This window comes from Saccopteryx bilineata, chromosome 1, assembly GCF_036850765.1.
Source record: "Saccopteryx bilineata isolate mSacBil1 chromosome 1, mSacBil1_pri_phased_curated, whole genome shotgun sequence".
In the NCBI taxonomy this organism is placed as follows: Eukaryota; Metazoa; Chordata; class Mammalia; order Chiroptera; family Emballonuridae; genus Saccopteryx; species Saccopteryx bilineata.
In genome coordinates, this window is record NC_089490.1 from 245,691,043 (window position 1) to 245,712,953 (window position 21,911).

The following is a 21,911-nucleotide window of genomic DNA, read 5'->3' on the forward strand; positions in this document are numbered from 1 at the left end:
CCGCCCATCCACCCACCGTGCCTGTAGCGCGCACCCTACTTCTAACCCGGGGCCACGCGCACGCTCACACACACCCTCAGCCGCTCCTGGTAGAGTCCTAAAGCAGTTGGCCTCCCTTCCCAGCCACCACGTTGCGACCCGCGTGTAGAAGTGCGAGAAATGGCCCACTAGGGGCGGGGAACAGTGAGTTAGGGGTGCGGGGTTCAGAGGGGCTATGAGGGTGCCTGGGAGAGCACGGGGCTACCCAGACGTCCCATTGACTCTCGCCATTGTCAACACAAGGCGAGGCTGTCTCCGCGACCTTCCAGCCTCAGCAAGGCAGCGAAGCCGCGGAGAGCGTCCCCGAGCGGAGCAGCGGGACCCGCATCACCCGGAGCCCCGCCCTCCCCGCCTCGCAACCTCCCCGCGCGGCCGAGCGAGGGCGCGCCCCGCCCCTGCCTGCCCGGCCAATGGGCGCCCGGGCCGCGCACGGTGTGTCCCGCCCCCGCCAGGGAAACTTGAGGCAAGAGAAAAGTTTGTACAGAGAGAGGCTGGAAGGCAAGAGAGGAGCTCGGAACCCGGCGGCCCGAGAGGAAGATGAGCGGTCCCAGGTCAGAACCTCGCGCCCAGTGGACCTCGAGCCGCCGCCAGGACGCCAGAAGCGACCTCAGTGGCAGCCGCCAGCCCCGATAACTGCTCGTGCTGCCCAGGACTGCGAAGGAGGGTGGCCCGAGCCGGGGACTGAGGCTCGGTGACACCTGCGCGCGGGACCGCACACCTGAGGGCTGTCCGCCCGCGGACTGGACCTGTGGGCTCCGCCGAGCTTGGATCGTCTTAGAAGAAACGGGAAAATAAAAAGAAAGGCGCCCAAAAGCCGGCTTCACAGATCCATACCCACTGCCTTTCTAGTTCCCCAAGTTTTTGAAAGCTGGTCACTGACTCCAGTTCCAGAAAACTGGCATCCACCAAGACCCGGCTCTGAGAAGGCAAAGGATTAACAAGCCTCCCATTGCGCGGGCCGAGGCTGAGGGCAGGTTGGAGGCGTGTCCAGCACTTCGGGGCTTGACGCTGGGGGCTTACACGCCGCGACCACCACAGGTGAGATGGGGTGGGGGGCACCGGGCAGAGAGCAGAGGGTGGGCGCTCCTGGAGCGGAGCCAGGGAGGGGAGAGCCGTGCTCTCCAAGTTGTCCTCCATGACTTGTTTTCAATGAGAATTTTATTGACTCAGAATCTGTCGGGAATTAGAGCGAGCCACTTTTCCCCTGAGATAGATCTTGTTCATCTTGGCAGTGGAGTGGAGTGGAGTGGAGTGAAGTTAGGTTGGGGGAAGAAGGAGAGAGAATGGCAATAACAACTTATAAATATTAATACGAGTGGAGTGCTGCTGCCGGCAGGACGTATCCGGAGCCTGGAGAGTTCGGTAGCTGCAGTTGGCAAGTGGCTACAATTCACAAAGTAGCATCAGCATATTGTGTTCTGCGCGGGTCTGACACTTACTTTGCAAGTGGTAATTTCTGCTCACAGCGCCTGTGTCTTTTCCCTGCCATCTCCAGACCTAACCTCGCACGTCAAGGCCGCGCACCCCTGGCCAGCACCATGTCCACCCCTGCGGCCAATGAGTCCACCTCCTTGGTCCCAAACAGCCCGGTGACCATCCCAGCGGTGATGTTCATCTTCGGGGTGGTGGGCAACCTGGTGGCCATCGTGGTGCTGTGTAAATCGCGCAAGGAACAGAAGGAGACGACCTTCTACACGTTGGTATGCGGGCTGGCTGTCACGGACCTGCTGGGCACATTGCTGGTGAGCCCGGTAACCATCGCCACGTACATGAAGGGCGAGTGGCCCGGCGGCCCCGCGCTGTGCGAGTACAGCACCTTCATCCTGCTCTTCTTCAGCCTGTCGGGCCTCAGCATCATCTGTGCCATGAGCATCGAGCGCTACCTGGCCATCAACCACGCCTACTTCTACAGCCACTACGTGGACAAGCGGCTGGCAGGCCTCACACTCTTCGCCGTCTACGCGTCCAACGTGCTCTTCTGCGCCCTGCCCAACATGGGCCTGGGGAGCTCGAGGCTGCAGTACCCGGATACCTGGTGCTTCATCGACTGGACCACCAACGTGACGGCGCACGCTGCCTTCTCCTACATGTACGCGGGCTTCAGCTCCTTCCTCATTCTCGCCACCGTGCTCTGCAACGTGCTGGTGTGCGGCGCGCTGCTCCGCATGCACCGCCAGTTCATGCGTCGTACCTCGCTGGGCACCGAGCAGCACCACGCGGTCGCCGCCGCCGCCTTCGCCTCCACCGCCTGCCGGGGCCACCTTGCCGCCGCCTCTCCCGCCCTGCCGCGCCTCAGCGACTTTCGTCGCCGCCGGAGCTTCCGCCGCTTCGCGGGCGCAGAGATCCAGATGGTCATCCTACTCATCGCCACCTCCCTGGTGGTGCTTATCTGCTCCATCCCGCTCGTGGTGAGTGGCCCGGCAGGGCACCCCTCGGCCCCTCTCCCGCACTCGCCTCCCTCCTTCGCCTCCTGCCCCCCCCCCCCCGCACCTTCCCCTCTCATTCCCTGGCAGTAAGTAGGCACACCTCCTCCAGGTGTCAGCTCCAAGTGGGGGCTGGGGTCCCCACACTCAGCGTCTCAGAGCTGGCCCAGCCCTAACGAGATGTAGCAGGTGCTTCCCAAAAGCCCGGTTTCCTTTCTCAGCTGGGACTGCCCCTCCCCGCTGCTGCCTGACATTGGCCTTGAGCCTTACGGGAACCCCCGCCTCTCCCTCAAATGTGGAGGGGAAACCGCTGTCTTGTGACTGAGCCCTGTCCTCTACACTGTGAACTTCAGAATCCAAAACATGAGGGGTGCTGGTCTCTGGGTGCTCCATTCCTTAGGGGAGCGGGGATTTGATTTATGTTGGGTTTGGGCGTAGATTCTGCAGAATTTTCGAGCCAGAAGACAAATGCTTTTTAGTCTAGTCTAACTCCCTTACTTTACATAGGAAGTGACTTGCTTAAAATAATCTAGCAGAACTCGACTGCGGAGGTGCATCGTCTGGTTCTTCCCCTGCTGTGCCTGGAAGAACATCTCAGGGAAGGGTTGGATTGCAGCCGATCCCACACGGGGGCGGGGGACAGTTTCCTTCGTCCTCTGTAGGCTCAGGAGAGCAAGGTTTCTCAGGGGACCAGTTAGGGGCAGGCTGATGGACAGAGGGTGCTGAATCTGAATTCTCAACAACTATGAGAGGTACAGGTACCATTCTAGAGGAATGGTGCTTTCAAGGTGATCATCTTATTTACTGTCGCCCCAACTCTGCAGCTCCTGATGAAGCTCAGACCTCTAACTCCGGGATTACATCATGCCTTCCTTCTAGAACACTTCTAATTTTAGCCTTCATGCCCAGTGTCCTTGGGTTTTGGTACACTTCATTTTTAGAACCTCACCTTTTTTAAAATTGCCTCTGGATTAACTTTTAAATAAGCAGAAAAGCTACCTAGTAGTTCTCCTCTACTTCACCCGTCATTAAGATGGAATGCACCAGAAACCAATGGGCAGATGCACGTAACACTTAATCTAGAGTTTTCCTTAAAAGCAACTACTTCTGAGGTTTTATTTTCTGTTTGTTTGTTTGTTTTTTTATCTCTCCAAACACTGCATTCCTGGAAATTCTAAACTACGAAGTCAAGAAGAGATGACTTCTCTTTCTTATGCTGATTGAGAGCAAGAGAAAATAAATATAATGGGCTGTTATTCCTTTCTTCCCCTTAATAATACTGTCCAGGAATATTTAATATAAAAAATTATGTCTCTGATAAAAGTGACTGTAAATGGAAGGAACTTGGAGGAGGCTGAGGGCCAGTGTACAGTAGCTTCTTGCCAATTTGTATGAACAGAAGTAAATATAATTGGCTAGAAGGGCCTTTAAACCATTCCAGGACCAAATATAATTTAGAGTTAAGTCATACTTGAGTCACATAAATATATTTCACTATGTGTAACGGCAACTCGGAATACAGTGTGATTTTGGAAGGACTAGAGAAGCTCCCACTGGGGCTTCGTCTCTGGCCTCGGTCTTGTGCTTTCTCGGCCTTGTGTTGCACAGGACCATAAATGACAAAGTGAGTGGTTGCTATTTACAGAATATCCACTTTAAGGGGCCGAGGAATTAGAGCTAGAAGGTTAGCAACATTCATGTACTTTTTAAATGTGTTTTGGTTGGAGGTAAGCACCTGAAGCCATTGATTTAGTTCATGGTCACAGATGTATTGTTTTCTTCCAAAGCATCGAGAGAGACATAGAATGCTTAATTCATCTTATGGACCAAAGGGGCAGCCATGGCCCTATGGTGCAGGGCCATTTATTACAAAGCCTTTGTCATTATTGAAGAGGCTAGAGGCTAGAAATTATAGAAGCTGCATTTGTGACTTGAACAAATTAACCACATTTTAAGTACCAAATACTGTCCACTCTGTGGAATAAAGTCATTGATGTGTAGTCGATAGTAAGTTCTTTTACCTTGAAAATTGAAACTGGCCCAGCAAAGGAGTAAATACACAGTGAACCTCTGACATACCTTTGTTAAGTAATAAGAAATTATATAAGTCGTCATAGCTTCGGTTTTTAGCCTTTAGTTTCGGCTACCCAAAACTAATTTCAGAATCATTTTAATTGTAAACGAATGATATGCAGTAATTATATGCATACTACTCATCCACCCACAGTTTAGCAATTACTGAAGGAACTAACAGGGAAACTTATCCACAACTTCAGTCTTCTTGGACTTCTATCTACCACGTTCTTGTTTTCTCATTTTCCTCACATTCATATTGTAATTTAAGCTTAAGGTTTCTGAACTCTGACATTTAAAGCAGTCAGAATTCAGAATTACTTTCAGTTCTAAAAGAACTAATGAAGCATCTCTTTTTTTAAACTTGATCAAATCAAGTCAGTTGCTAATCCTATTTGAGGAAAATCAAACTCTTCAAAACATTGAGAAGCTTTGGAAAGGCTAACAGACTTAATATAGTTTACTTGGAACTTCAGAAAGCTTGTGATACAATCATTAAAGAGCAGCCAAGTTTTTGTCTTTTAAACATTAGAGAAGAAAAAGCCACGGCGACTCTTAGAGGGCTGCTGATAGTTCAGTAGAACAAGTAAATATTAATTTGTTATCCCAAAATATGGATGTCTCATACATAGTGCTTGGATTGGAAATTTGAGAAAGATTAGGAAATTAGTTGTGAATATAAGGAACTGTGCTGAACTTGCAAAGGTTTCTAAAGTGAGTCATAAGCAACTAACAGAAGGTGTGAGTACAAACTACAAAGGAACATTACATGACAGGAAGGTGCTTCTTGTCAACCAGGCTGTGGTGTTTTTAAGGACAGGAGAAGCTGAAGAAAGAGTTTATGCTTAAGATAAATAAAAGGGATTGTGTCCTTTAGAAATATGCAAGCAAGACAGCCTCATAAGGTCCCGTGTTACAATGCTGTAGCTAGATCAACCCTGGTGCCTATGTTTGCTATTACCAGTGTTAAGATAACAATTATAATCTAACCTCTGTCTCAGAACTAAACAGGTGCACTATAGGATCTGGGAAGGCATACCCGGCCCCCATGCAAGCATTACTGTGTTTATTGTTTACTTATTTCTTTTATTTTCTTTCTTCCTACTCTGCAGGAATAAGGATCCATTTCTGTTAGGGGTAGAATGGACAATTTGATTAACCTTCTGGCTGAAATTTAGGAAAATAGCTTCCTGTGAGCGTTTTGATTGCTTACCATAAATTGATTGTCTGCATAAAGCCCTCCCCAGCATTTGATCCGCAAAGGTTTGTTAGGGCAGATGACAACTATATTGTAGATACACTTCTGCTTCCAGCAGGCAGACTGCCTGTGGAGTCAGAATCCCTGATGGGATGTCTGGTAACTGAAATGCGCATGTCCAGGGACAAGTCTGCCACAGATCTGGGTGCCTTACGGCAGAACTTGTAGGACTGATGATTTTTCAAATAAATGGAGCTGAGGTTTTTTTAAAAATAGCAATTTCTAAAAGTCATTTTTCGGTCAGAACCTAACATTGCATTTTTGTTGTATCTTGAAAACTGCAGTGACAGAAAAGTATTTTCTGTCGATGATCCCCCATCATCTCCATGAAGCCTGAGGAATTAAACAGGGCTGGCCAGCGTTTTCACTCTCCCTGTGCTGGTTTCCTCAACTGCAGATAGAAAGTTTAGATCATTATGCAACTTCCTGCGTGGCTGTGGGTGGGTCCCGTCCAGGGCTCTCTCCACCAAGCTGTGCTGGCTCGTCCAGGCATGGTTTTATTGAACATCTACGAACAAGGTTTCCTTTCCCCAGAGCTGAAGTGGTTCTCCAGTCTCCTTAGTGGAATGTTGAAAGAGTTTTAAAAAAAAGTGCTTCAGAAATAAATTTTTGATTTAGAGACTGACCTGGAGAGATTAAGTAATTTGCCTGCAGTATCTGGCCAGTTAGGGACCCAGAGGGAAGGAGAACTGAGCTCCAACCACCCAGTTGAGAACTCTTTTCATTATTCTTTATTTAAAGTGTTTTGTGCTTTTTATTTTTGTCACTAAAGCAAGGTAATAATTTCTAGTCACAGCTGTGTCAACTTTGGACTCTTCACAAGAAAGTGAGATAACTGAGCACACACAGGTCATCCTTTGATGTGCTTGAAACAGAACAAGCAGACACACACACATCCAGTGACAGGATTGGGTCACTTATTGGAAAGCATTTCTGCTTTGACAGTCAATTACTAAAAATCGGTTTCATCAAGATCTCAGCATTCTTTTTTCAGATGTTTCCTACCAACAGGTTATTCTTAACAGGAAGTTCATGTTTTGATACAGTGTCATTAGCTGTACTGAAAAAGCTACAGCTAAACTGTGGTTTTCCAATTATTGATATATTCTACAGTAGCTAAGCTTCTACATATGGGTTACCAAAAGAGTGTTAATAGCCAGCGAATATGTCATAAGTGAGCCATTTTACTAAGTGCTTTCATAATTTATACATAAATTTTCAGGAGCAGAGCCAGAATCTGAATAGAGATTTGTTTTAATTACAAAGCGTGGGCATTTACCTCTACAGCAAATAGCCTCCTCATAATTTGGCTGTTGTCATATGTTCTGCTGAATTTATCGTATTTTCTCCTGCACCCAAAACTGTAGTCATCCTCAAGAAGTTGAGAATACTGTAAGGTACGCCAACGTTAACAATAAACTACACGCACAGCTCTGCAGCTGCTAAAAGTAGACTAACTTTTAAAATTGCAACAGACTATTTTTGTTGTTTGTATTCGGTGAATTTTTTCATGGTGTTTTCCCCCCTGAGTCAGAGGTTCTGTTTTTATCAGCAACACGCTCTCCCAACCCTGAGGGCCGCCCGCACGGCACATGTCTATTCATGTAACCTAGAGCACCTGTAGGACGAGAATCCCAGAAAGTGCTCACCTGCTCACGTGACATTGCTGTGGATAATTCCCATCCTCATCTGGGGTTTCTCCCTTTGGGAAGAACACATCAGTAGCTTTGAAAATGAGGGAGAGATTACTATAATTTTTCAAGTGTTATAAAGTGCATGGAGCTTGTGCTCATTCTTGTCTTTATTTTCTGTGCTTCACGTCAATCTCCATTGAGAAGATGCTGCGAAGGCAAACTCATTCGTCTTGATTCTTTCCAGACAATGTGATCAACTTCTGAGAACGCTGTAACCTGAATTTTGACTTTTGCTTTTCTACTCACCTTCTTGCGCGCGGGTGAACTCCCTCTACTGAAACAATATTTGGTGACCAGGCTCGGTGCCTTTTGTTCATTGTGAGCTCTTCCCCACCCCACGGAACTCTAAATTAGGGTTTCCTTCATTTCCTGCCCTTATCTGCTGAAAAGCAGGGCAGAAATTTCCCTTTGTGAAGGTAACAAATCCTTCCCTCCCTCCCTCCCCAGGACCGGGAGAGGAGAGTGAGCGTTTTATCACAGGAGCTGGGGCAGCACCAGCATGAGCCTGCATAAACCTTACTAAAAAAATCCAGCCCTTATCTCCCACTAGCTCCCCGTGTATTCCCAAGTTGCTGCCCGCGTCTGACTTCCCTGGAAGCCCCAAAGCTCTTTTCCCTGTTAAGAAGAGAATAGAAGCTTCTTTCAGTTACTTTTTTTTGTGAACTCCTATGCATGTAAAAATTATGAATACAGTTGAATTTCTTCTCTCCTGTCACAAATAATCAATTAAATAGAGCTTCCTTTCATTTCCTTCTACGGTAATCAAAATTAGTTACTGCTGGGGGGGGGGCTCAGAAATGATTCTTTCTCTGCCTTCCTGTCGTCACCTTTGATTATGAAAGCCCATTAAATTTTGACAACCCTCCGACTTTTCTAAAAGGTCACAGAAATTTAAAAATAAAGGGCTAACCCCCAAATACATTCCTTTAGCTGCAAATTGTATTCCTTTTATATCCATTTTAACTGTTCAGAAATTTTCTTCATTATTAACCATGTTTTCTTTGAGGTAGTGGTGGGAGAAGCAACGAGCAGCAAAGCATTTAAACGTTAAAAATATCAAATGCGAAGTTCAGACTTAACAGAAGATTTTGTTCTGAAAAGGGCGAGTCTTAGAGATAGATACCAAATGCTTCTTAGGAAGATTCCGTGGGACCAAAAAGTCCCCGGTGGAGCAACACTGCCCCCTAGCGGCCGAATGTCTCGAGTTCTATAAACCCTGCCATCGGTTTTTTCCTTTGAGTATGCACACACCGAGACTTGACTTAATCTGTCATTTCTTTGATCCTTAGGAATATAGTATGTGATATAAGTAGATATAAACCTCATGCTTTTTGCGACTAATCCCACTGCCTGGAAATAATTGTTAAACAGAAAGCCAGCTAGCCTGATAAAACAGAAAAAGCAACGTAGAGGTCATCTGTAGACCTGGGGCCCAGGCTGGAGTCGGCCACCAGCAGAGTGGGGCATCTTGATAAGGTGCCCCAAATCTCTAGGTCTCAACCGCATTGCACCTGAGAAGAGCTCGTCGATCTAAAGGAGGTAAACCTTACTTTGTCCACACACAGCTGGGAACCTCAGTAGAGATTACACAGAAGGAAGAAACCCATACGCCTTGTTCCACAGTTTTTGCACTTAGATGAAAAAGCTTTACATTTCAGAATGAAAATGATAATAATAATAATAATTGTAACTGATTATAGGAAGAGCAAATCTTTTTAACTGTTAAAAATAGGATTCTGAAGTAGCAAGCAGGTCGTTAAGGTCTCTGGTGCTTACTTCCCTATACCTGGCCGTGGGTAAGTGGGCTGGCCAGCCCGCCTCCTGCCTCCATCAGCTCAGACCGCACTGGACGAGCCTCCCTCCTTGCGTGTCGCCTGCTCTGGCGGCTCCTGGCTGTTTACCAGCTCAGATGCGATACAGGCATGAAGGCAGGGTTCTGAGTGGCGTTTCAGGACAGAGTCTCTGAGAGGACTGGGCTCGCAAGCGCGCAATAGCAGGGAGCCACTGAGGCGGCGGAGCAGCATGGCCAGGTCTGCGTTTTAGAAAGAACCTTCTGGTGGCGTTTGGAGGATGGACCCGAGAGGAGAGCCGCTGGAGAGGGGAAGCTAGTTTCGCGGCTGATGCAGGAATCCAGGCGAGAATTGCAGGCGGAGGGAAAAGACTGGACCAGGCTTCTAAGGGAATTTATTATGACTGGGGAACAGGCTCACAGAAAAAAAAAAAAAAAAAAGCTTCTCTGGTCATTCTGGAGAGGAGATGCAGACACTGGTTTAAAAGTTTCCAGCATATTCTTTCTAGACTAAAATAAAGGACTCTCTGGGCTTGTTGTCTGTGACAGCTAGATGGTTAGTTAACCTACAGAATGAGTTTTATTTTTTTTAAATACATAAATGACAGCTGGAATAAGGGAAATCAAAGACTATTGGGGGGGGGGGACATATTCCTTAGAATCATCAAACCTTTAAAAGCACTCAGAAATGAAGTTAATAAAATGCTTCTCAAGGGAACTTTATGCATATGTTACCTGTATATACATTGCATTTTTGTATGACACCTTTGATCTAGTTAAGATATTCATAAGATAGTTTAAAAAATATTTAAAGTTTTACTAATTTAAAATATAAATGTAATTTCAACGGTTAGTGGTTTTTCTGAGACTGATGCTGTTCTTTTTGGCCCTTATAACCGGAAAAGAGGGTAGGGGCCTAATGTTGCTAAATTAAGCACCGCATCGAACCTTGCTGATTAATAATACAATCTAATTGTGGCCATCTTCTCTGTGTAGGTACGAGTGTTTGTCAACCAGTTGTACCAGCCGGGTTTAGTACGAGAAATCAGCAGAAACCCAGACCTGCAGGCCATCCGAATTGCCTCTGTGAACCCCATCATGGACCCGTGGATATACATCCTCCTGCGGAAGACAGTGCTCAGCAAAGCCATGGAGAAGATCAAATGCCTCTTCTGCCGCATAGGCGGATCCCGCAGGGACCGCTCGGGGCAGCACTGCTCGGACAGCCGCCGGGCATCCTCCGCCCTGTCTGGCCAGTCGCGCTCCTTCCTGTCCCGGGAGCTGCAGGACATCAGCAGCACATCTCAGACCCTCCTTTACATGCCAGACCTCAGTGACAACGGCCAGGCAGGCAGGAATCTGCTTCCAGGGGTGCCCGGCATGAGCCTGCCCCAGAGCGCAGACACCACCTCCCTGAGGACTTTGCGAATATCGGAGACTTCAGACTCCTCGCAGGGCCAGGACTCGGAGAGCGTCTTACTGGTGGACGAGGTCGGGAGCAGAGCTGGGCCCACCCCGAAGGGCGGCGCCCTGCAAGTCACATTTCCCAATGAAACACTGAACTTGTCAGAGAAATGTATCTAGTAGCTAAGGAAAGAAATACAGCACTATTTCTGGAAGCTTATAAAATCCCGTGCAATAGACACATAAAAAGTGACGAGATGAGCCGTGTTCAGAAGGGCTATTTTCGTCCTGTGACTCACATGGAAGAACATCTGGGTTTTGAGCACTTTTCAAACAATCAGGTTGATTCAAACGGCTCCTGAGGCCTGAAACACACCTGCCGCCACCTCTCGAGGTTGGACTTCAGTCGCAACTTGATTGGCGAGATCTACTGTCAGTTTTCGACTTGACAGGAAGTTGGCAGAAGTTTAGCTATTTTTAGAACATCGGGAGCTTTATGTCAGCAGGCAGCAGAAGGCCCAGTGGGGAAGGGCTTCAGTCCTGTAAACCAGGAGGACTATTTTGTGGACCATTTAAGTGTCTCACTAAAGCATGAAATGTGAATTTTATTGTTGTAGATATGATTTAATGTATTTAAAGTATTTTCTTCTCTGTGAGAAGGTTTATTGTTAATACAAGGTATAATAAAATTATGGTAAACCCTCTCTTTCCAGTATAACTAGCTGAAGTTATAGATGTTAGATTTTTTTTTTTCATAAACAAATTCAGGCCAAGGTGTTGAAAATTCAGTGACACTCCTCTCTATAAAACAGATATAGATTTTTTAAATAAGTTTAGTCCTATTAAAGGAATAAAGAAAAATACTATTTAAGACATGAAAATGATAGATCAAACTATTCAAGTTGTTTCCCAAGCTATGTATAATACATAGTGAAAAAAATGTTTAGTGCTGACTACATGTATTTATCTAGAAAACTGATTTCTGGAGAACCTAACATGCTAGCCAGTATTTTTCTACTTTTGTCCCCACAAACTGGTACTTTTAAAACTGTTACATAAGTTTTACAAAGTCTTTAATTAATAACCCATAGTTGAAGTGTACAATATCAAAGCAAATGTCCGAGCAGCTTGTTTGCCCCGACATTGTGCATAGCTTTACTTCCCTAAGGAATGATCTAGAATATCCTTGAAAATTTAAGAGGAAGACAGCTTTGCATGCACCATAACAACCTTCACTTTGAGATGTGGAAGGATTGGTTAAATTAGCCTTTCACAGATGCTAGAAAAGTCTAACGAGATAAAAGATGCAGAATTGTGGGCACGTAAGGGCCACCTTCTAACAATTCCGTGTAATGCCCTGTAATGCTGGACATGCACATGAAATAAACTTTCTCAAAGAATTATCAAGCATGTTTTGTTGCTTAAAAGTGTTGTTTTTGTGACTTGCCTGGTTGTAATTAAATTCTGAGCCTGAGAGTCATATGGCTTAAAGAAGCAGTTGTAACAACTGAAATTATTTTGGAGATTAAAATAAACAAATACACTCAATCTGAGTTCTGTATCTTTGGTTTTGGAGAACTGTAGGGTTTTCGTTTCAGGTTGTATTCTGTATCTTTTCAACTGTAATATTTCAAAATTTTATTTTGAAATAATGTCCAATTTAGAGAAAAGTCGCAAGAACAGTACAAAGCCTTGATCTACTTAATGGAGAACAGTATTTAGAAACCAAGACCTAGTACCAGGTGTACTCAAACTCACCAGTTTGTGTGGGTGCTGGGAAAGACAGCATTACTTCCCACTTGTAAATTCTCTAGATCAGTAAGAGGTTCTCAAATTAGAGCACGTATCAGAGTCACCTGGAGAACCTGAGAACACAAAGTGTTTGATACAGTAGGTCTGGGTGGGGGGTGGGGTGCACATTTCTAAAAAGCTTCTAAGTGATGCTGTCTCCACCAGTATGAGGACACACTTTGAGGAGCAATAAGCCCAAGGAGTGGGGTCATAATTTGCTGTTTGCAAGTTTTTAAATGTACTTTTGGGTGACATCAGAAAAGCAAGACTGTCGTTTTCACAGACCTGATGGAACAGAGATTCCCAGCTGAGGCAGGGATAACTCAGACTTCTAAAGTGGTCTAGTAGTTCACCAGTTCATACCTATGAGGTTTTCAGTGAATGTTTTACGTGTGAAAGAGGCGTATTTCAGCCACATAAATAATGAGACAACACCTAGATTTATATATTAATGAATATATATATATATTTTTTTTCACTATGTTCATGGGGGGGACAAAAACTTCATTCACAACTTAGCATTACTCATATGATATTAAGGCATAAAATCACACATCTTTTACTTCAGGTTTGCCATCCAGACATTGATTCTGGCTTATTCTTTTTCATTGTGATATGTCACTTATTTTGAAATTTGCCTTGTATTTTCAGTATATTTAGAGTGCAACCGCCACTGCTAGCTAATTCTACAATAGAACGTGTTCATCGTCCCAAAAAGAAACTACATACCCATTTGCAGTCTCTCCCTATCTCTGCCCCCAAGCCTGGCAACCGCTATCTGGATTTGCCTGTTCCGGATATTAATGGAATCATGCCATGCAGGTATGTGGCCTTAGCTGGCTTTTCCCTCTTAGTATGTTTTCAGGGTTCATTCATGGTGTAGCACTAGTCCACACTTCATTCTTGTTGATGGCCGAATATTTAATTGTATGGATAAGCCACATTTTGTTTATCCATGCCTTAGTTGGGTTGTTTCCACTTTTTTTGCTATTATTAATAATGACAGCAGTATTTGTGTACTAGTTTTTGTGTTAACATATTTTCAACTCTATATATCTGGAGTGATATTGCTGGGTCATATGGTATCTAGTTGTTTAATTTTAGGAGGATCTGCCAAAATATTTTTCCAAGTAGCTGCACCATTTTACATTGCCACCAGCAATGTACAAGAGTTCCAATTCCTCCACATCCTCATCAATACTTGTTATTGTCCATCTTTCTGATTACAGCCATCCCAATCAGTGTGAAGGGGTCACACTATAGTTTTGATTTCCATTTCCCTAGTAATGAATTGATGAATTGAGGCTGAGAATATTTTCATATGCTTATTGGCCTTCTGTATATCTTATCTGGAAAAACATCTATTCAAATTGTTTTATGTGTCTGTATTAGTTTGCTAGGGCTGCCATGACAAAATACTATGAACTGGGCAACTTCAACAGAAACTTATTTTCTCTCACAGTTCTGGAGGCTGGAAGTCCTAGATCAAGGTGCCGGCAGAGTTCGTTCTTCGTAAGTGCTCTCTTTCTGGTTTGCAGATGGACGCCTTATTGCTATATTGTCACCTGGCCTTTCCTCTGCACATGCATCCTTGGTGTCTTCTTATAAAGACACTAGTCATACTGGATTAGGGCCCACCCTTAGGACCTCATTTAAACTTAATCGTCTCCTTAAAGGCTCTATCTCCAAACAGTCACATTGGGGGTTAGAGCATCACCATACGAATGCGGTGGTAGGGCACAATTCAGACCATGACAATGTCTTCATTGTTGGGTCTGGCTTATTCTTAAACTCCAATATTATTTTTAATCCACATTTATTCCTCATTCCTTATTTATTCATGAGGTTTACCAGCTACATTACACAAAGATGGTTTCATGTTGTGAAATGAAACCATTAGAGCTTCAAGACCATTAGAGCTTCAAATTTTCTATGCAGGGAAGTTCTGGTTGTCTACTTGGCTTCTAAGAAATCTTACCTAGTCCCAGTAGGATATAGCAGACAAGTAATTTTAACACTATCTCCTAAGCTTTAAGACAATCTAAACATCCAGGTCAAATAGTTTGTGAGTAGTAGAGCTACTAAGGTACTTTGACCAGAAGATCATGGAATGCAAGAATCCCGCCCCAAAGCACTGCCAACTCTCTCCACAAGTCTCTTAACGCAGTCACAGATGCAAAGGGCTATGGACAAATCAAAGCAAATTTGTATTTACGCATAGCCATGCCTTTGGCTGTAGACCTTAACATGGAAACATTCAGTCTCCCTAAAGCACCTGTGCTAGTTTCAAAACAAAATGAGACATGAAACTCGCTCTCCCCCACCACTCCCAGCACCCCCAAACCGGAGTCTGAGATGCTGCGAATATCAGTTCGTGACCGCTCTCCTGGCATTCCAAAATGGAACCAGACAAAAGAAGACTGGTAGCAAGAGAGAGCATTTGACCGTTATAAGCTATAAGGTCAATAGACAGATTGATTGTATTTCATGTATCAAACTGGAATAAGATTTTAAAAGCACTCCCTGAAAGTGTCAAAAATATGAAATACGGCCCTAGCCGGGTGGTTCAGTGGATAAGAGCGTCGGCCCAGAATGCAGACATCCAGGGTTCAATTCCCGGTGAGGGCACACATGAGAAGTGACCATCTGCTCCTCTCCCCCTTCCATCCCCCTTCTCTCTTTTCTTCTCCCACAGCCAGTAGTAGCTCAACTGCTTTGAGAGTCGGGCCTGCTGAGGATAGCTCTGTTGATTCAATCCTCAGATGAGGGTTGCTGAGTTCAGGTGCATGTGGGAGTCTGTCTATCTCTCACTTAAAAAAAATGAAATATTTAGGAATAAATTTAAAAATATGGAGACCTATTCACAGAAAACTAAAAACCATTATGAACTTTAACCTAAAACAATGACAGTTATGCCATGATCATGGATTCAATTAACATTGTTAAGATGGTAATTCTTCCCAAACTGAGATTCAATGCAAGTGCAATCAAAATCCCAGCAGACTTTCATATAAATAGAGACAAACTGATTCTAAAAAGTATAAGGAAGGGCTAAGAAACTAGAATAGTAGCCTGACCTGTGGTGGCGCAGTGGATAAAGTGTCAACCTGGAACGCTGAGGTTGCTGGTTTGAATCCCTGGGCTTGCCTGGTCAAGGCACATAAAGGAAGCAACTACATATTATGAGTTGATGTTTCCTGCTTCTCTCTCTCTCTCTCTCAAAATCAATTAATAAAATCTAAAAAAAGAAAAAGAAAAACAAGCCACAGACAGGGACAAAACATTTACAATATACATACAGGTCATAAAGGATTATTAACCAGAATAGAGAGAAAAAATTCTTACAGCTCAATAAAAAGATAACTCAAAAGGCAAATATTTGAACAGGTACTTCCCCGAAGAAAATACAAATGTCAAGCACATGAAAAGATGCTCATCATCATCAGGAAATACCACTTACACATCCACTAAAGTGACTCAAATTAAAAACAATGACACCACCACGCAGTGACAAGGCTATAGAGCAACTGAAGCACTTTCATACACTGCTGGTAGGAATGCAAACTGGACAAGGTTCACAGCTTCCTTTAAAGTTACACATACGCTTACCATTCGACTCAGCAACTCCACCCCCGGGGTATTCATCCAAGAGAGATGAAAACATATATCCACACAGACTTGTGACATATATACATAGCAGCTTTATTCATAACAGGTCAAAACTTAAGATACTCATCAACAACCTAGATGTCCAACAATATGAAAAGCTACAAATTGTGGAATATCCATACAACAGAACAGTACTCAGCAATAAAAAGTAACATACTACCGATATGCACAGTAACATGGTGAATCTCAACATGGGTGCATTTCAAAAGTATTATACTGAGCAAAGCAGTGCCAGATGGAGTACATATTGTATTATATCTGAAATTCAAATCTAATTTATAGTCACAGGAAGCAGAACAGTGCTGGCTGTTGGGGTAAAGGGGAATGACTGCACATGAGCATGGGAGAGCTTTGGGGTGATGGACATATTTCAAAACCTGATCTAATGGTGATTGCATAGGTGCTTACATCTGTCCAAACTGTAAATTTATAATGGGTGTGTTTTCTCCTGGGTAAACTGTACTTTAAGAAAGTTGACAGTGTGCAGAGGATATCATGGTTCGTCTCACATTCTTTCCTGCCCATTAAACCTAGAGTCAATATTGTGGTCTATCCCAAGTCTAAGTCAGTAGACCTTTTACATATCCTGAACAAATGTTTACATTTGCAATAGAATTTCCACAACTTAAAAAAAAAATCTGATTAATCTGATTATTAGAAAAAATGTCCTAATTTGGTTTTTGTCTCATGCTTACTTTGAAATACAATCTGCACTAATCTTTGTTGGGGTTAGAGGGATTCCTGTAAATATCCCCTGTCCACTCCGGACTTCTGAGCCACTTGACTAAAGGAGCCAGGCGAACAGAGAATCGGTATATCAGGCTTATTGCTGCAGAAGTCTAGGTTAGAGGGTGTAATTCAGGTTTGTGCCAACACTGGCCACTTAATATCAAACCCCCAATTAGACAGACCTGCTCCCCAAGGTGCAGCTGTCCTGTACTACCACAGGTCTCCCTTGTAGAGGCAGAGGGAGATGCTTCACTGCAAAACTTACACATCTGTGAGGTCTGGCTCTCCGCAGGCTTGACAAGGCTAAGAGAAGAGAGAAAGGAGCTTTATGTCCAGTTGTTTATCATAAAGTCCCTCTCCTTTATGATAAACATAAAGGTGGGGAGGTGGGAGGGGAGAGATGAGGACCCTTGTTAATAGTCATCCAAAGCAGCACTGTGAAAGGAAGCCGTCACCACCCTCTGCCTTCCCAGCAAAGTGAACATCAGCACGTCTCAACCTTTCTTCTCCACGGCACACACAGCATGCGCTAAGGCACAATCCACGGCATGCCCGCAACAGGCCACCCCTTCTCTTCCGTTCCGGTGGGCATATTTAATTGCAAGTGACTAAAGTGACACTGAAATTTACTTTGATAACGATTTACAAAATAAAAATTTCTGTATTATGGTTAAAAAAGAAAACACTATTTTCTCAATCCTAAAATGACATCAAGTACAAAATACAGTTTAATGCCTCCCAGAAAAAAACAACCCACACATACACATTTAATATATATAGCCTTTGATTTGAAGATAATTACAAATCTATGGTCTTGTGTCAATTCAGAACTTCTTTAGAGATGGTTATATATATCATGAAATCAAAGTCCAGAGTCAATTTAGAAAGGCTCCTGACTCACAGAGCCTGAAATTAAAGAAATGATTGACCATTTCCTGCTGCTGGGAAAGCAATGAAACAAGTTTTTGACATCGTGATATAAAGCATAATATTCAAACTAAAAAGGCTATCCTGATCAGTGATAACCATGGAGACCCCAGCTTTCTGAGACAAAGCTTTTTTATTTAGGTCTTTTTATAATTTTGCCATACAGCATCAATTTAAAAGCTTTGCATACTGAGACAACTACCATGAAATGTTGTACACAGGCCCTAAGTGTGTGATCTATACCTTGAATGACTTTTCAATGTTTACGTAGCATTTTTTAGCATATTGAAGGTAAATGCTCTATAATCTAAGAACCTGCTGTCTAGAGAATAATATATGATTCTCAAATTATCAGGCATAGTGTGGGTGTATAGTGTTCTGACTAATGAGTGTTTATGCTACACAATTTCAACCAAGAAAAATACAAATTACATTTGATACAATTTTGGTGTTTAGTGTGTCAGGAAGTATAAATATCTTTAATACTACCATGAGCATCAATTATTTTTCTTTTAGAGTCAAAAGAATTTGTTATTACAGTTGGTAAGTTTAGTAAACATCAGTACATCAGAATTCACATCCTTATAAAATAAAACATAAGCATTTTTCTCTTCATGCAGAGAAGAATGTTAGCTAAGCATTTGGGGGGCCTAGGGAATGAGCTGCCTTTCTTCTCCATGATTTAGGATTTCTTTTCCTCCTCCATCTATGTGTAACCACTGTATGTCTTATATCTAAGCAAGGAAGAGATGACCCTGGCCTACCAATGTCAATCCAGGGGGACCACAGGCTCTAAAGCAGCGTCCTGTGGCAACAGGCACCCCACCCTGGGTTTTGCCTCGTCTGGGGTTGAGGCATGAACCTTCTACCGGAAACAGTCCCCAACTGACAACTATCTGTCCTATAATATCAAAAGTGATGACTTCTTGCTTTCAGATAAGGAAAATATTACAAAGAAATCCTCTTCCTTTTTTACAAACAGAAGAAACTGAGGTTAAATTACTCCAAACTAATTCAGCTCTTCATAGAAAAAGCTAGCATTTACTGAGTACTTCATAGGCAAGATACCATACAAGTGCTTTACATACTTTATTTTCATACATGAAAAAAGTAAATCAAATTTTTTAAAGGCGAACAACACAAAATAATGGGCAAATCTTTGAAATACAGAAAAAACTATTCACAAATTACACAATAACAAACACCTATTACTTAAAACATACCAACTTCTTCAGATATCCAACTATATATATACCCTTTGAGAAAATCCCTTATTAAACAAAATAAAATATAATTAATATTTGTCTTTTAGGATCACTCTAAAACTAACCTCTCCAACCAGAGCTAATTTTCTAATATAACTTTGGGGGGAAATGTAATACTTTTCAAGCCAAGTACTCACTTCTCTGATTCTGAAAAGAGAGGTAAATATTCCAGTACAAGAAAAAACTTTTTAATCATCTCAGAAAAATAGAAACCATTACTGACATGCTCCAACAGGGTAAGATTTCTTAAAGTAAAATAACTTACTTTCATCTCTAACAAAAATAAAATGAACTGTACACCAATAATAGCTTCCTGAGTGGGCAAAGTAATAGTGCCCGGCAGTCCTATATAATTGTACCACAATGTATGTACTACAAAAATAATTCACATTAGCAATGACAACATTGATTAGTGGGCCTGTGTTGCTTCAGTGAACTGTTTCTTCAAATATATCCTTCTCTATTCATGGGATCATACCATAAACCACATTTCAGGTTCCGTGTACCCTGTGCCTAAGTTATTCACTCATTACAACACTAATAATAACATCCCTGGGTTGTTTTGTTTTGTTTTTTTGAAGATATAGGTAATTCATTTATTTAAAATTGTAATTATTTCTCATTTTACTGAGTAGTTCCAAACAAGTTATCTAGAAAAGGAATTCAAAATCATCAGCTGGAAAGTTATAAGCTATCAATTATATTTCCAAGGTTTTTAAGTTTTTATAAAGAAAGAAAATACTGCTTGTGACTGGAACAACATTGCAGTACAATTAATTTATGATGTAACTATAAGAGCCATTCATTAAAAAGAAAATGCACATCTTAAAAATGACTCACTTGTGGTAAGGACTATCTACTTTAATAATTCAAAAAATAAAACCACCATTCTCACATTTATCAGTACTTCCCACATCCAACAAATACTGAAGGTGGCAACTACCAGGACTATCATAATTTTAAAGTCCAAACCACCACCAATCAAACCTAAGGGAAACTACAGAAAATGTTCAGAACATACACATTTGCACTCATTTCCAGCTGAACTTTCAAAGAATCTACATATAACCAGATGACAATTCTGAATCCAAATAAACGTCAAAAGTAGTCAAGCTTTGTGACAAAGTCATTCTAATGAAACAAGAACACAGCAGGCTTTTTTTTTTTTTTAGGAGGGAAACAAACCACTTACTTCCTTTATCATAAAAACATCAACAAATCCACATCCGAGTAACACTGGCCATCAGGTTGTTCGCTATTTGAGCAGTCCCTTCCCAGGTGCATCATTAAAGTATCCCCTTATATATTTGGATTAAGTTTAATCAAAAACCGTTGTAGTCAGAGTTTTGATCTTAAGAAGTTTAAATTATAACTTACACCAAAGCAGAGTCCAAACACTATATAATAATTCTACCCTTTAGTTCTTCTATGCCTCATCTGAAAAGCTTATTTTACAAACAGGAGTTTTGCCCTGTTTCTCCAGAGTAAATGCCCATGCGCCTAACACTTTAACTGGCAATCAAAAAGGTAGATTCAAATAGTTCCCACTGTGCTTCATCGGGCTTTGATAAAAACAGAGCCATCGGGCGCGGCTGCACCATCTTCCTCCTCGGTGACGGTCTCCACAGCCCCAGAGGCTGAGACAATGACCATCGTCTTGTTTGCTGAAGCAGGCTTCTGTTTTTCAGCAATAGCTGCACAGACAGCCACAATCTCATCACTTTCAAAGTCATAGTCGGGGATGGACTTGGGGGAGACATGCATCACTTCCGCCGGTGCATCACTCTTTTTAATCCTCTGCGCAACCTTCTGCTGCTCCTGGAGAGTTCTGGCCCAAGACAGGTCTTCTTTCCATATTTCCGGGTTCATAGGGTAGATATGAAGGGCCACCTGGAAACTTCGAATTGCCTGGGGAAAGAAAAGGTCAGGTTTTTTTCTTCTGCTGTGACTGTAATTCATAATGTCCAAATATCTTTTATTAACACACTAGACTGTTAGGATGCCTTAACCACTGGTTATGACTGGGATGAAAAAAAACAAAGGTTATAAAAGTGTGAAAGAGACTGACAAACTGCTGAGGAGGACTAAAAGTCCATTAAAACAGAAATATTATGGTTCAAAACAAGGTAAATGTGTTGTTCAGCTTCTGTAGGTCAGAAAATACAAGAATCTAGGGATTTCCTGGGCTATATCACACTCAGGAAGGTAGCAGGAATACACAACTTTGAAATCAAAGGCTGAGATCGTTATACTGCTAACATGCACTGACTGTCACAGGAGACAAAGATGTAGATGCTGCATAATGGTAAAAGGGTCGATTCTCCAGAACTATGTACTACATAAATACATATGCACCCAACATCAGAGCATCTAAGTATATAAAGTAAACACTGGCAGAACTGAAAAAAAAAAAAACATAAGGAAATAAGGAAACAGAAGACTTGAACAACCCTAAAGAGCAAAGGACCTAACAGACCTGTACAGAACACTTCCTAACAGCAGCAGAATGCACATTATTCTTAAGTAATCACGAAACATTTTCCAGGATAGATCACATGTTGCACACAAAACAAGTCTTAACAAATTTAAAGACATACCAACCATCTTTTCTGACTACAATAGAATAAAACTACAAATCAACAACAAAAGGATAGCTGAAAGATTAACAAATATGTAGAAAATTGAACAACACACTCTTGAACAATCAGTGAGTTCAAAAAGAAATCAAAAGAGAAATTAGAAAATATCTTGACACAAACAAAAATAAAAATACACTAAAACTATGGGATGCAGCAAAAGCAGAACCAAGAGGAAAGTTCATAGCATTAAATGCCTATGTTAGAAAACAAA

General features: G+C 42.7%; 2 protein-coding genes across 2 annotated transcripts in view; one reads left to right on the forward strand and one right to left on the reverse strand.

The window, feature by feature from the left end:
• Positions 1 to 525: 525 nt before the first annotated feature.
• Positions 526 to 12,087, forward strand: PTGER4 (prostaglandin E receptor 4). The gene is made up of 3 exons (XM_066240250.1): positions 526 to 1,077; positions 1,535 to 2,447; positions 10,273 to 12,087. Exons 2-3 carry the CDS (start codon positions 1,578 to 1,580, stop codon positions 10,858 to 10,860), a joined length of 1,458 nt encoding a protein of 485 aa, XP_066096347.1. The 5' UTR covers positions 526 to 1,077; positions 1,535 to 1,577; the 3' UTR covers positions 10,861 to 12,087.
• Positions 12,088 to 16,149: 4,062 nt separating this feature from the next.
• Positions 16,150 to 21,911, reverse strand: part of TTC33 (tetratricopeptide repeat domain 33) — a 44,321-nt gene continuing 38,559 nt past the window's right edge. Inside the window, exon 5 of the mRNA XM_066240265.1 lies at positions 16,150 to 20,969. Within this exon, the coding sequence (XP_066096362.1) occupies positions 20,616 to 20,969 (354 nt within the window). The 3' untranslated portion in view covers positions 16,150 to 20,615. The remainder of the gene's footprint in view (positions 20,970 to 21,911) is intronic.